Source organism: Aquila chrysaetos, chromosome 11 (assembly GCF_900496995.4).
Source record: "Aquila chrysaetos chrysaetos chromosome 11, bAquChr1.4, whole genome shotgun sequence".
Classification (NCBI taxonomy): Eukaryota; Metazoa; Chordata; class Aves; order Accipitriformes; family Accipitridae; genus Aquila; species Aquila chrysaetos.
The window spans coordinates 4,198,871-4,213,463 of NC_044014.1; the positions used below are offsets into that span (position 1 = coordinate 4,198,871).

At 46.2% G+C, this 14,593-nt stretch overlaps 1 protein-coding gene across 4 annotated transcripts in view; it reads left to right on the plus strand.

The window, feature by feature from the left end:
• CTBP2 (C-terminal binding protein 2) overlaps positions 1-14,593 on the plus strand; it is a 142,333-nt gene that overhangs the window by 93,441 nt on the left and 34,299 nt on the right. The window contains exon 1 of one of the 4 annotated variants that reach the window (XM_030031500.2): positions 2,455-4,249. The exons of the other annotated variants lie outside the window; for them this stretch is intronic. Within the exon in view, the coding sequence (XP_029887360.1) occupies positions 2,563-4,249 (1,687 nt within the window). The 5' untranslated portion in view covers positions 2,455-2,562. Of the gene's footprint in view, positions 1-2,454; positions 4,250-14,593 lie in introns of those variants that run through there. 4 annotated transcript variants of the gene reach the window in all.

Genomic DNA, 14,593 nt, shown 5'->3' on the forward strand with positions numbered 1-14,593 from the left:
GTGCGGCTGCTCCTGCGCTTGGGCTGGAGGGAGTTTGGAGGTGGGTCTTCTGGTCCTGCTGTTGCCCATGTGTGCACTGGAGCTGGGCAGGGCACGGCCACCAGTTACAGATCTGTTGGTTTGGGTGAGGTTTCTTTTGTGTGTCCATCACGCGACCCAAGGGCTTATTAAAGCTTTTGTTTTTTTCAGAGGTAGTAAATGCTCAAAGCTCCCTCCTGACTTCCCTTGCAGTTGTTCAAGATCAGCATTTTTGAAATTTAATTCCTCTATGACGTGTTTTTTTCCATTGTCAACCAGGGCTTAACATGGTGGCTATGTTCATTAGTGATTTCTTTGAAGACAATGGTGGAAGATGCCTTTGATCTATAGACCAGGATTTTATTATTTTTTCGTATACATTTTTGGTAGCTTTCTTCTGCTGCTTCAGAACAAACAAATGGCACAGATCTCACTGTATCCAGTTGGGAATACATTTTATTCTTTAGCAAAATGTTGTTGTAATAAAATGTTTCTGTTTGTTAAAATGTTCTCTGCTTTATTTATAAGCCACAAATGTGTCTTCCCATTTTGACTCTCACAAAAGAAGAAATTTTCCAATGTGCCTTAAGTTTGTTAGTTAATTCAATATGATGCCAATCAGATATTCTCTGAGAATTGCATAAATAATCTTTTGGGGCCCATGTTTTGCATGTCTGTGTAACATCCAACATAATTTTAAAGACTGTCGTTCTTGGGGATGGAATTGGAGGAGAGAATGTTTGAAGAGGATTTATAATATTTACTGCAATAAAGAAATTTAGGGATTACTCAAAGATCCTGTCAGTATTTGGGTCAGAAATATAGCCCAGAGGTATTAGTATGATAGGCAAGTATAAGCATTAGACTGTATTAGTGATTTAGCTATCATAATAGCACAATAGTCTATCATGTGATGGCTAGTGCACTAAACATTTATTGTGGATTAGACAGGAAAAATGCACAAGCTGTCTTGCAAACAGACCAGGGAAGGTGACTATTATTTCTTTTACTGGGTCCGTCCTGGAAGGGGCATGTTGGAGGTGAAGAAATAATTTCTGTCTGATTTTTTTTAATTACAAAAGGAAAATGTTGCTTCACTAGCAGTGGTTAGCAAAATAAGCAACGGTTGACCTATTCTTCTTTGAAAAGGAATATTTGAGCATAAGCAGCATGTGATAATTTAGATACGTGTTTTGGGAAGCCATCTTAATATCTTCTCTGAAAAACGGTGACTGTATATGGAAATTTTTATTACATTCCCAAATAACAATTTTCTGTGGTGTGATTCCATCTAAATCCTTTTGCCTGCTCTAAGTGTAAAAAAAGCTTAATCCACATGAATATTGAAATACCACTAGATACAAATTGAGTTTTGTCTGATGTTTCTGAGTGTTTTCCCATCTCATAAACATGTAGTTTTTCCAAAGGAAGCTGGAGATAATAGGCAAAAGTCTACTATTCCTTTTTGCTTTGTAAGACCAGGCTTTAGATCCTTTGATCCTCCCCTCCTTTTCCGTGACCTCTGCTAGGGTCTTAAAATTATACATTCCAGATTACACCTCCACAATTTTCTGTCCTGGGATGATGAAAGGATTTGCGTATTATGATAATAATGTAAAGAATCCTTTTGGAGCCTAGTTAGTACAGCTAATTTGAAACTACAACAAAAAATGTAATTTCCAAAGCAAATTACAATATTCATAAAATGTTAAACAGATACCTAACTAATTTCTAATCGCTCTTGTGTTCTTGAGTATCTTGCATTGGCCTTTTTTTAGGCCTGCCTGCTTGCTCCCATTTAATTTGTCCTTAGCTGTGTGCAGTGGATTAACATTTCATCAGGGTGGATTAAGATTGAGCTGACACTGAAGCTTTCTTTTTTATTTTTACATGCGCGCGTGTGTGGACGAGCGGATACGTGCACGTTTCGTTATCTCGCTGCCGGTTCCTGGTGGGTGCTGGTGCAGACGGGAGCCCTGAGCTAATGAGGAAGGAGACAAATGAAACGGATGAAACGCGTGTTAAAAAAACAACATGCCAAAAAAAAAAAAAAAAAAAAAAAATCATTCCCCGGGGGAGAAATTGCATTGAGGTTGCTGGCTGGGTCGGCGCGGGAGATTTCACCGGGCTGAAATGATGTCACATGGAGCGAGGGCTTTAGCGGTTTTATTTAGCTCCTAATCCCCGCACACTGCTCGGCCAGTTGTCCATGTGCGCGCGCCGTCCCCAGCGGCAGAGGATAAAGCATCTGGGCTGAGCGCGGCCGCCCTCTTCTGCGGCTGCACTGCACGGGAAGGGTCTCTCCCTCCGCCGACCCGGAGCGAGAGCGGGTGGCAGCGGCCGCCGCACGCTTTGCCTGCTAAGGTTTCGAAGAATTAATAATTCAGGCAACGCTTTGAAAGGCAAAACCGCCGGCCGGTGGTTTCTGAAGTCCCGGGAGGGCTCAGGCGGAGCACGGTCCGGTTTTGATGCGCGCCGGAGGAGCGCCGAGAAGGAAGGTGCCTCCTCTTCTCCCTTTCGGCGGGAGCAAGCGGCCTCGTGGCGATGCCCATCCCCAGCAAGCACCCCAACATCGGCCGCTCGCAGAGCTGGGACGCCGCCGGCTGGTACGAAGGCAACTGGGAGAGCGAGAACGCCTTCGAGTACCAAAGGCCGCCAGGCCGGAGGAGCTCCCTGACCTACGGCGGCGAGGGCGGCTGGTACGAGCCGCCGCGAGCCAACGATATCATCTTGCAGGGCGGCGCGGAGCTGAAGCAAGAGGCGTACCCGTACCAGGATGCCGCCTTCGCCCCGGGGCCCCTCAGGAAAGGCTCCGTCCCAGACTTCACCTACTGCGACCGGCAAGCGGCCATGGCGGCCCGGGGCTCCCTGCCGCCCCAGGATTACTACAGCGACCCTTCCCTGTCGGCTAGGTCGCCCAAAGACCCCCGCTGCTACCGCGACCACGTGCTGAGCAGGCCGCTGGCGAGCTACGGCGTCCCCGGCAGCCGCCTCTCCTGGGACCAGGTCCCGGGGCGCCTGCCCGCCCCGCCGGAGGCCGCCCGCCTCTACAGGGACCCCAAGCCGGTCCCGGATGGGCAGCGGCCGCGCGGCAGAGACGTCTCCCCGGCACGCTACGGCGCGGAGCCCCCCGGCCCGCGGTACGTGGCCGAGCCGCCCGCCTTCCCCGGCAGGCAGGCTTACGGCGATGGCGTGGAGCGGCCCCCCGAGCCGGCGGGGGGCAGGCAGGCCGCCCCCACCTGCCTGGTGGTGGACCCCACCGGCGGCGGCGGCTACGGGCCCAGCAGGGAGAGCGCCGGCGCCAAGGGCCCCTACGACGGCTACGAGGCGGCGGCGGTCCCTTCGCACCCGCCGGTGCCCCCCAGCTTCCCCGGGCCGGAGGGGAAGAGGAGCTTCGACCCCGAGTTCGTGGCGCTGCTGCGTGCGGAGGGCGTCTCGGAGAGCACTTTCGCCGCCCTGCTGCAGCAGGGCTTCGACTCCCCAAACCTGCTGGCCGTGATGGAGGAGAACGACATCAAGTCGGTGGCTCCGAACCTGGGGCAGGCCCGCGCGCTCTCCCGCGTCGCCCACAGCTGCAAGGCGGAAATGCAGCTGCAGCGGCAGGAGCGCAGGAGCGGGACGCTGCGCCCCAGGACCCGCTCCAACAGCTTCAGCCACCGCGGCGAGCTGCCGGGCGACTACGGGGCACCCCTCGGCCCAGGGCCCGCCGCGGACGGCTGTGCCGCCCCGCAGCCCCCGCCTCCGCTGCAGCCGCTCTCCCCGAGAGGAGGGGAGATGCACCGCCGGCCATCCAGCGCCCCGACCCAGCACCTGCTGGAGACCACCGCCTACCCTGCGCCCGCCGGGGCTCCTCAGGGGCCGCACTTTCTCCCCGGTTCTGGATACAGCACCCCCCTGCCTTGCAACACCCACCCGCGCCCGGCCTCTGCCTACTCCGCTCCGGCCGGCGTGCCCGGGACCGCGGCCAACCCGCACGCCAGCCCCAAAACGGCTTACCCCACCACCTACACCGTCCCCATGGAGCTGATGAAGAGGGAGCGGACAGCCACGGCGTCGCCGGCACCCAGCCCGCACGGCAGCCCGCAGCTCCTCCGCCGGCCGGGAGCGCCGGGGGACGGCAGCCTGGCCCCCACCGGACCCGCTTTCCCTGCCCAGCTCTCCCCATACCCGAAGCTCAGCAGGCGCACGGGGCCCCCCGTCATCGTCTCCACCATGGCGTCACCTGAACCAAGTAATTTCCGAAGGGTCTCGCCCCGAACGGTAGTTTAGAACCGCCCTGTTGTTGCTTACTTTACCCCCCCAAAAACCCACAGTCGAACATATTGGCGTTTCATGCCTAAATGTTAGACACTTCCCTATTTAGAAAAGGAGGTGAACGCGATTTCTTCGCAGGGCCGCGCTGGCTACGCGGAGCTAAAGATGCTGGTTCTCGCTCTGCGGTTAAATTCCAAATATTTTATTTGTTTAGCCAACTTCAGTTAAAAGTGAGCGGTATCTCAGATAATGCTTCCAGGGTTAATCTTGCCGTTCCTGTTGTTTGTAGAGAACGGGAGATTAGATACTGCGCTGGCTGAGCAATTAGGACTACAGGGTTTGCTGCAGATTGACTTTTTACCGCTGTTATCAGGCGCAAATGTGTTTCTCTGAGGAAATGGTTAGTGTTGTTTTGACTAAATTCATCAGAGAGCTAATGGTGTTATTTGAGAATCGACTTACCTTTGGCCGTTACCTAAGTCTTTTCTTCTTATTATTAATTTGCTGTTTTATCAGGCATACAAAATAAAACCCTTGATTTCCTTCTAGAGATGCTTGTAAGTGAAGTGATATAGCTGTTAAAGTAATAGGTCTGCGCTTAAAACTAAAAGCCTGTCATTAAGCACTAGAACAATAAAAATGAATGGTGGCTCCTCGTCTTCCCTTCCCCTTCTAGAAGTGCTCAGGCCCTTGGCAGCTCAGATGTAAAGCTGGATAAGCTGAGCAGGCTCCACTCCTCCACCGTGGAGATGTACATTGATGATAACACTCAGAGCCTGAGAGAAACTAAGCCCCAAAACCACACTGCTAAGCACAAGGAAATTTGGCAAATCCATTCATTTGTGGCTTGACTTGTTTGAAAAATGTGGAAAGAAATCCCTTGTAATGTTTTTCCTGGTAGTGACTCTACGAGCAGGGAATTTTCTCCCTGTGCAGTTCAGCTGAACTCCCATGCAAACAAGTCTCAAACAATGTGCCGTACCAGCATACACGCACAAAGCTTTAATAAAAGGATACCATTTATAGGCATAGAGACAGTGCCAAACTGGTGATGCCATTCCACAGGAATCTAAATAAAGAATGATTTTGTGAGTGGAAATGATAAAGTTGTCAAAATGCAGACACTTGGCGCACCCCTTTCCCTGGCTTACCATAATTACACAGCTAGGAAGTAGATGCCGTTTCTTTCATGCTTATGTGTCCTTTATGTAGCTGGTGTAATCTATTGATTTCTAAAAAATGCTTAAATATTAGGCAACACATTCTGTGTTGACATGAATTAGATGCAGAAGTAGTACGTTCAGGCAGTATTTTTAAATAAACAATTTCCCAAAGCCTGAAAAAAAAAGATGAACTGGCATAATGCAGGGAACACAAATATGTTCATTTATTTGCGGTACGTTGGATTGAGCCGGTTGATACAGATGCTGTGAAAGCCCTGATGCTAAGGGACTGACGGAGCACATGCATTGGGAGCAGTCTCCTCTGCTACAAGTAACAGACCCCTCCTTCCTTGTGTCTCGTATATAAACTGCAAACCCTATTCTCTAAAAATCTAGATACTATCCCTTCCCTTTAAAAGAATTACCGGTGCGCAACAAGAGGAAGCCAGCAGCGTTGCTGTGCTGCTGAGCTCTTTCTCGCTACTCAACCTTCTTTTTTCTTTGCCTACGACCAACTCATTTGCATGAGGATGACATTTGTTGCTCCAGTAATTTCATCTGATAATGGCCAGCTTGCAAAGCGGATCTGAAAACATATTCCTTAATTATGTGTTGCTAAGCAACGAGAGGGTTTGGCCATAATCACAGAAAGATTATCTTCTCATTGAAGTCCCTGAAAGGTTTAGCTGAAGTAGGACCTGTAAAATTGTCTTCATTTTTGTTTATTTCCCCTTTTTATTTTCCAAATAGCCTGAGAGGTTTTCTTCCTGTTAAACTATATTTTAAAAGTAGAAGCCAAGGTAAGACACATGGCAAACAGAAGGTTATGGATTAAAAAGGAAAGGCGTGGCGGTTTGTAGATGTTTGAGCTGTGTTGAGGAATTACTCTTTAAGAAGCACCATTGCTAAGGAGTGTTCACACTTACACATGAGGTGATAAGCAAATATTACAAATATGTTAAGATGTTTTTAAAACATTGAGCGGATGACAGAAACTTGACTAAATCCAGGAAAATCGTATTTGCCAGCAGGAAGAGTCAGGGTGTGTTTTTAGGAGCAATGAGCCTTCTGGTTGTAGCTTTGGCTGTGGATACTTGAGTTGCAAGGTGAAAGCAAGTTCAGTATTAAACTCTGTCTCTAAATGGCTGCAAGTATTTTCTGTCGGTATAAATGTCTTCTCAGTCGGCGGAGGGTTATAAGATGTATGTTATAGTCCAGTGATGTTTTGAAGCTTGTTTTACGGGTAGGGGTTTAAAATATATCATTTTGGTTATTGTTGAAGTCTTGTTGGACTATGTATTGTAGTCTTTCTACAGTGAGTTGTTTCTAGATACCTGATTTGTGATTTTGTGCTAAGTTTTGACACTCTGTATGGATTCTGCACAGCTACTGTTTACTGGAATTTGGGCAGAGGGCTCGCAAGAAGAAGGCATCTTCTCCTGCCCGGTATTTCTTATGGTAGAGGCAGCATCCCGGGCAAGGATACAGGCATGCGCCGCATGCTTATGGGCCCCTCTTTTTGGTATGGTTAAATAAGGGAAAATCAGCAACAAGATTTATTGCTGCAACTTCTTTGCATTTCATAAAATAATTATTAAGAAGAAGTTAGATAAATTGCCCTTCCTGGGAATTACAGAGTTGTATGACGAGAAGGTGGTGAATGAGCACCCTAAACCCATTGCTGTGGCAGCAGAGCAAGCGGGGTGTAGGAGCCGAGCGACGTCTCTGGAGCCGAGCTGGCTTCCCATCCCAGGAACTCCCCAACCATGGCTCTGGCAAAGCTACCGCTCTCTGCGTCATGGAGACCTTGTGCATGAAGCTGCCAGGAATGGCTTTCCCCGGGGAGAAGCATCCTCGGAGCTTGCTGCTCCTGCAGCCTCACTATCCATAGCATCACAAGTAGTGAATGCACCGAGTTATCTCAGTGGCAAGCAGGAAAAAAACCCCTGCAAAGTCTGAGCGACAAAACCGTGTCAGCTGGTGGTCTGCTGCCAGAGCAGGTTTGTGACCAGCCTTGTGCTGAAGTGGGTGGTAATGCAGGAAAATAAATAGTGTAGGTCAGCAAAGCTGGTAAGGGCAAACTGCATCTAATGATCACTGATTAGATTACTGGAGCTCCACCTCTAAAATGCTGCATCTTCAAATTATTATGTTTGCTAGTATTTTTATTAGATTACTTGATTTATATTTTTTTATCCGATGTTTCAGTCTTAAAGCAGTTGGCTGATAAGAAGTCCTGTATTTTTGTAGCTAGCCTAGACTTCTCCCAAACAAGGGGTCAGTCCAGATTTCTGTTTCCGATGATGGACTTAGGGAGTTCCAATGAGGAATGGTGATTCATTGCAAATACATGTCTTGGATGTTTTTTCAAACTCTAGTTTACATATGAAGATATGAAAGCAAATGATCACAGAGGGGAGATACTTCCCACAGGGCTGAGGAACAGGGCTGCCCCGTACAAGTCAGGTAGGTATCATAAGGAAGGAGGAGCAAACTTACTTAGCTGTAAGATTTGGTTAAAAGCCTGACCTTTTCCTGAGCAGGGAAAGGCAAGCTGAGGGTAGCAGACTTCCCTGGACAAGTAGTTCACTCCAGTGGGAAGGGGACTCATCTTCTCTTTTACTATCTTAGAGCCCAGCTAGAAATGCCTTTCACTGTGATTAGCTCAGCCCTGCTTACACTGTTTAACATGATTGTGATTCTTTTTATTGGTATTTTCCACCCTGTGACAGATAAAAATTGTGTTAACCACCCATCAGTTGCAAGCTGAAGGTGTTCCTGTGGGCAACCCCCAAAGAGAAGAGGGCATAGTCAGGAGCAAGAGCCTTGAAGGTTGTTCAAGGACGGTTGAAAGAGCTCATCAAGGGTGGTTAAAAGAGCAACATTTGCCCATTCTTTTAAGAGTACCGCATTGAAATTGTCATAGCTTTCTATGAGCAGAGAGAGTTTAGCAGTGATACTTCATACACAATATAAATTTCATGAGCATTTGTTGATGTTGGTTTATTCTTTGCCCAATGTACCATATAGTGGACAGTTCAGAAATCGACTATAGGTTTTCTTCACTATGTCGTTCTGTACAGAGTGTTGCATGTAATCACAATGTGTACATGTAAGACAGCTCAATTAACAATCCGGACTGAAACAGCACCAAAGGAAGCTCCGTGCACTGAATAAATCTGATTTAATTTGCACATTGACCTGACAGACCATAGCAACTCCTTGGAGCCATTCCCAGCTAGTGTGTTACTCCAGGTAAAGTAAGTCTGCACTGCATTCACTGGCAAAACCATGGACTAATGATTTTAACTGGGATTGTAACTTCCATACAAAAATACTTGATTGAAATAAGCGTACCTGTCTTGCTAGTGTCTGCTGTCCTGATGGTCACAGCATCGTTTGCAATACATTAATACGCAAATGATAAGGGTACTAGCTGGAAATAATTGCAGTGAGTTTGGGAGAGCCTTTGAAAGGCTCACGAGGACTCTCACCAACCTCAGTTGGGCAGATGAGTGTGCGGATGTGTTTCATGCGTGGATCTTAAAACTGAAGTCATAAGAACTGCTCATGTTAGTAGAGTAAATGGCTGAAGAACAGAGCGTGCAAGAGATGTGCTGAAAAGTACCTTGATAAAGTATTGACTCTACCTTGGCCAATATGTGCACACGATTCACTGATAGCATAGAATACGCTTTTAAAATACTTTTTTAAAAGGTTGAGATACGCTTTTTATAATGGTTTTATCAAAAGCAATATGAAGTGTCAAACTCATTCCAGTTGCAATTCATTGACTTTAGTGCCATGGCAATAAAAATGAACTTGGCCTGTCGTAGGAGAACATGTTGTCAGACACACAAGGGTTGTCATCTTCAATCTACACTTTCCTTTTACCCTGTGTCTGTAGTTCTCTATTATTGTTTGAACTTTCCTATATCCAGATCATTCTCTGACTATATTTGCTGACATTTTTTTAGCTTTCTCATAAGTAGTTTCCATAGCTACAAACTTAGTGTTCACAGAGGGAAAAAATTTTAAAGGTTTCTGATCATTATTGTATTAAACATTTTTTATATTTCTTCTCCTTGTCTTTCTATCTGTAGCGTTATGCTACAGACCAGTTTAATGAAAATGCTGCACAACTGAATTGTCTATTATTTCTAAAAGCAAAGTAGGTGCTGAGCTGAATCCTTAAAAAGCAGAAGACGAAAATTGTTAAGTCACTGATTTAGAATAAATGTTGCAGACCTAGGACGTATATTAGTAAGGTTTATATATAGCAACTGGCAGATGAGCTTTTGACTTTTGCACCTAAATAAAACCTGACATGAACAGCATTCCACTGGCTTTTGGTAAAGAAAACTAATATTTAATCTCTTCTGTCTGCTGTTTCTAGTGTTTTGTTAAAGATGAAATGTTACTTGGGGGCAGGCAGTCACGTATGTTATTTTTCCTAGGCAATAATAGTTCCACCTCTCCATTAGAGAGGTGCTGGGCAGCCATGCCCTGCCTCAGTGCAACCGGGTGCGTCCTTAGGAAGCGTTTGGGCAGAGGTGTGGTTCGGCAGCGCGGTGGGACCCTTGCCCTCCACGCCGGAGCAGCTTTGTTGAGCGAAGTAGGAGGTTTCTGAGTGCCTGTGCCTGGCTGGCGTGACCGCCAACACCCTGTCCAGGGCCCTTGCCTTCTGCACTCGCAATCCAATTAGCTGCTCCGGAGCAGATGGAGCGGATTAGTGCCTGGCTTTCCTTCCTCCGCCCTCTCCCCCAGTGCAAAGGGTGTCGAGGCCAACAATCGGCTTAAACGCAGGTCCCATGGCACAACGTAACACGGCCCTAGCCCTGCCTGCGCGGGGCCACCCTGTGCCCCTTTCCAGGTGGAAGGCTTTCCAGCTGCGAGGCTGCTGCAGTTCACTTCCCCAGTGTGACGGCTCCAGGTCTCAGGTAGTTTGGAAGACCTTGACCTAACCTCATTTGCCAGGCATAAATTTCATTTTTTGTTTGCAAGGAGTGTCTGCAGACCCCGCTGCCAGATGCATGAGCAGCGTGCCTCGCGTTTGAACAGCCAGTGCCGTCGCTGCCAGCAGTAGGGTCAGTGGTGGAGGTTTGTGGTCCCTTCCCTCCTGTGGCCTTCCCTCCCGGGAGCACCCCAGGCCCTGGGGGTCCATCTCAACCACCAAGCCTAGGGTGGCCAAGGGAAACGGCCTCTCGCCTCATCTTGCACATGGAAGCGGAGGCAGCCAAGGAGGGGCTGGGAGAAGAGTGAGATCACAGTACTCTTCCCGCAGTTCCCAAAAGCATCATAGTTCCCGGGAGGAACGTGGTTTAGGCTCTGTAATCCGAGAGATAAGCAGGTTGTCAGTGTAAGAAGGAAAACAGGAGGACTTACCTGAACGGTTGGAGCCGGTGAAGCTCCTTGGTACATACTGATATGAACAGCCAAGATGGCATTCTCAGGTTTTACTTCTATATGCAGATACATATATACGTGTGAAAATGGGGAGAAAACTCTCAAAAAATATAATCAGTGTATCAGTCATTAACCATTTGGATCAATACTTCTGCAGAGTCTTCATTATTTGCCAGAAGTGACTTGTTTTGGTTATCAAGCAATTTATTATTTCCTCGGTTGTCATACTGATTTGGCAAGTAAATAAGCAGACGGGACTTTGCTTAGACAGCAAACACAATGATAAGTAATAATTAAGGATATACTTTCAATGAAAGAAGTCAGAAAAAGAGGATCAAAACTGAGGTCCCATTGAAACATTTGGCATGTATTTTCCAGATGTGAAGGTAGTATCTCCGGGCGGGCTACCTCCATGCCAAGGAGCCGCATCAGGAGTCATAGGGTGGTGGGATGCAAGAACCTGACGATGCCCCCTTGACTTCCTTGCTGGTCTTCTTAACCCTAACACATTTCCTGACACTTGTTCTAACACTGCAAATACCTGAGTGGCTTCAAGCTGCCTCCTACACACTCCTTTACTGACCCTATAGATTATCAGCCTTTTCTTACGATGGTCCAGTCTCTTATGGAGTCTCTCACTGTTACTCACAGAGTGAAAAAAAACAGGAATAGAAATGTCACACGCAGTCTTGTGCTCTCTGCCTTCCTCTGAATGCTTTATTATAAAGTTTTAAATGAATATTCAAAAAGTACAGTAGTTCATGCAAGTGCATATCTTTTGCTTTGTTGGTGAAAGGAACGTCAATCGGTATGTATTATGAAAGATAAAAGAGAGTATTCAGTGTAGACAGCAGAGAGCTTATCAGTATCTAGACCATCCTGTTGGGACACTGAAGTAATCAGGAAAGCCGCAATGTAGCTTTAGTTATCCCACCTGGCCAGCAGCTTCAATTCCTGTTGATCTCAAGCTTTCCCTGTCTCTGAATTCTTGCTCGTGTTGAGCAGACCTGCATAAGAGTGGAAGTTGCTATCTTACCAGCTAAAACATTTGGCTTAAGAATCTCAAATTTCCATTTCATTCTTGTTTGCAGCAGTTGTGGTTCTGTTTCGTGCGTAGTCAGGGCTAAAAGGTCCAGAAACCAGAATTACTATAATAACACCGATGATTGCACTGTAATGCAATGCCGAGCAACCTGTCATGTTCTGCATTGAAAGTTTTCCCCTTATGGTTCATATTTATTCAGCAGGGGAAGGTGTTCTCTGTACTTGCCGTTCATCCTAAAAGCATCCTGAGTAGCAGTGTGGCATCTCCCATGCCATGCTCTGGCCAGAGGGCGAGCCTGTGTATCATCTTGCTGGCGTGTGATAAGATACAGAGATGTATCGTGTGGACTAGCAGCCCCACGATCTGGCTCATCAGCTCTTTTTTACTCCAGTTTTCTGTTTCTGAAGCTTGCATAAGAAAGGCCAATGAAATTAATATTTCTAATTTTTGAAGAATTTCTTTCCGGACAAGCAGCTTCCAAAATATGGCAGTGAGAGAAGTTGTGCTTCCATCTAAAAAATGGTACTTTTGCCATTTATTTCAATCTAAGAATTATTTTATCCTCTCCTGCAAAAGCCACAAGCTCCACATAACTTACTTTTATTGCATTTCTTAAAATTAGATCTACAAAACCAATGGTTTCTTTAAGCAAGAGAAGCTGTAAATTTCATGCATTGAATGCCTGTGCATTATTAAAAATAATAGGTTATATTTGTCAAATGGATAATGAGTATGTTTCTTTCTCTGTTTTTCAGTATTTTAATGAGTACAGGAAATGTTTGCTATTTATTTGCTTTCAGATTTTACCAAGGAGCTCTGGAGATAATTGTCAAATTTCCACGTGTGTATCAATATTTCATGAAGTGCTGTTTTTCCTCTGTACGTTCAGGAGTTAGGTCATTAGCACTGGAGCTGTTATTAACAGTCTGAAGCAAGACATAAAAAGGAATTCCACAGAACACTTGCAAGTTTGCAATTGAAAATTTCCAAAACAAAATTCTAATAGGGGGTTTATGGGTAAAATAAATATCGGTAACATTGCTCAGTTTCAAATGTTGCATGTTAAATCCATTAGAGGATTTCTTGCTTGATCTCGGTTTCTGCAGCTTGTAGGCCTGATCTGGAGAACGCCAAGGCTTTGTCTGTGTGTGCGTTTTTGGCCCCACGCCCGGCACTAGCTACAAATTGGGGTGTACCTTACAGAGATAGGATATCCATCCACGTCATGCTTTGGAAAAAAAAAAAAAATTCCACCTTTCTTTCTACCAGCAAATTAAATTCTGTTGAATTATTAAAGCTCAAACTGCTTTTAAATATAGTACCAGTCGGCACTGATGTTGACTATTTAGTTTTCCGTTGTTTTTGAATGGTCAGCCTGACTTTGAGGTGCAGCACTGGCTGTGTGTTAAGAACTATTGTTCTAGTTTGGACATTTGCCACTTAAAAGTGGTTTAATTGTGCATGTGGTTGAATGTTTCTGTTTTCTTCATTTCTGATATTTCAGTTTTACGTGAAATCATAATATTCCTGTTCTTGTTCTGATTAGGCAACTTAACCACATTTTTGGTTTACCCAGCCTAAAACTGCGATGTGTCAGGCTGGCCTCTGCTCCTATTAATGAGCTAGTCTGGCTAGCTCACTGGGATGCTCTCAAGAAAAAACAAAAAAACCTCAGAAAATTAAAATTATTCATAGAGATGGACCCACTGTGCTCTGCTGTAGAGAGGATGCTGTACAAAAATAATTGATAAATTACTGTGGCTTTTTGATCATTATAAATGGTTGAGTTGCCATATATGCTTCACTAGGCACAGTTGAGTGGTAGCTGTGCAAAGAGCAAAAACTGAGACTTTAAACCTGATTGAACTACATGAAATCTGGAGCATTAGCGTGGAAATCTGAAAGTGTACAGAGAGCTGGAAGGTGGCTGGAAAGGGCATCCAGGTCTCCTGAAACAGAAAAAGTGCTTCAGAGTTAGAGGCGATTAAAGCAGAAAGGGAAGAAACCTGAGGCTCTTGCATCTCTGAGAACGAAGCAGGAGAGGACTTCTAGCTGGAAGTGGGTGGGTGGTCATGGGAGAGTCCCTGGCTGTCCCGGAGAAAAGGACCGCAGGCGAGGGGATGGGACATGCTGCGGCAGCAGGAGGTGGGACACACAGTGACAGCAGTGGAGCTGGATTTGCAAGACGTGCAGAGCAGGAGGCACGGAAGGAGCTTACTTGGCTGCTCCACCGCAACAGCATGAATAGTGGGCAGAGACCAGTGGCTCTTCCCTGGAGAAGGAGGAATGGGATCCGGCGGGAAGGGCAGAGCTAGCTCTTTTACAGTAGGGTTTGAAGAAGATCCTCAAAAGTGGCAGAAGATGTCAGAACTTGCATATCTGTCTATATTTTTGGATAATTTTAAGATTAGTGACACTATGGGCTAGAATAAACCAAAGCAGGTCACTTGTGAAAGTTAGTAGCAATGAGAATTGTGGTAGCAGTTGAGGAGGAGAAAGAGAAATGACAATTGTGCAATATTGATAAGAGTGTGTGGAGATAATTAATTTGATTGTGGCTCAATATTATAAAGTTCCAGACTGTAAACAGATATTTGTCAGAGGGAAGGTAGTGCTCGGGGTGAAAAACAGCTGCTTTGCTAAGTAAAAACCACCTTGTAAAGGATTTGCAGCTGTGAGAGGTTTGTAAGAGAAATCCAGAGCAGAT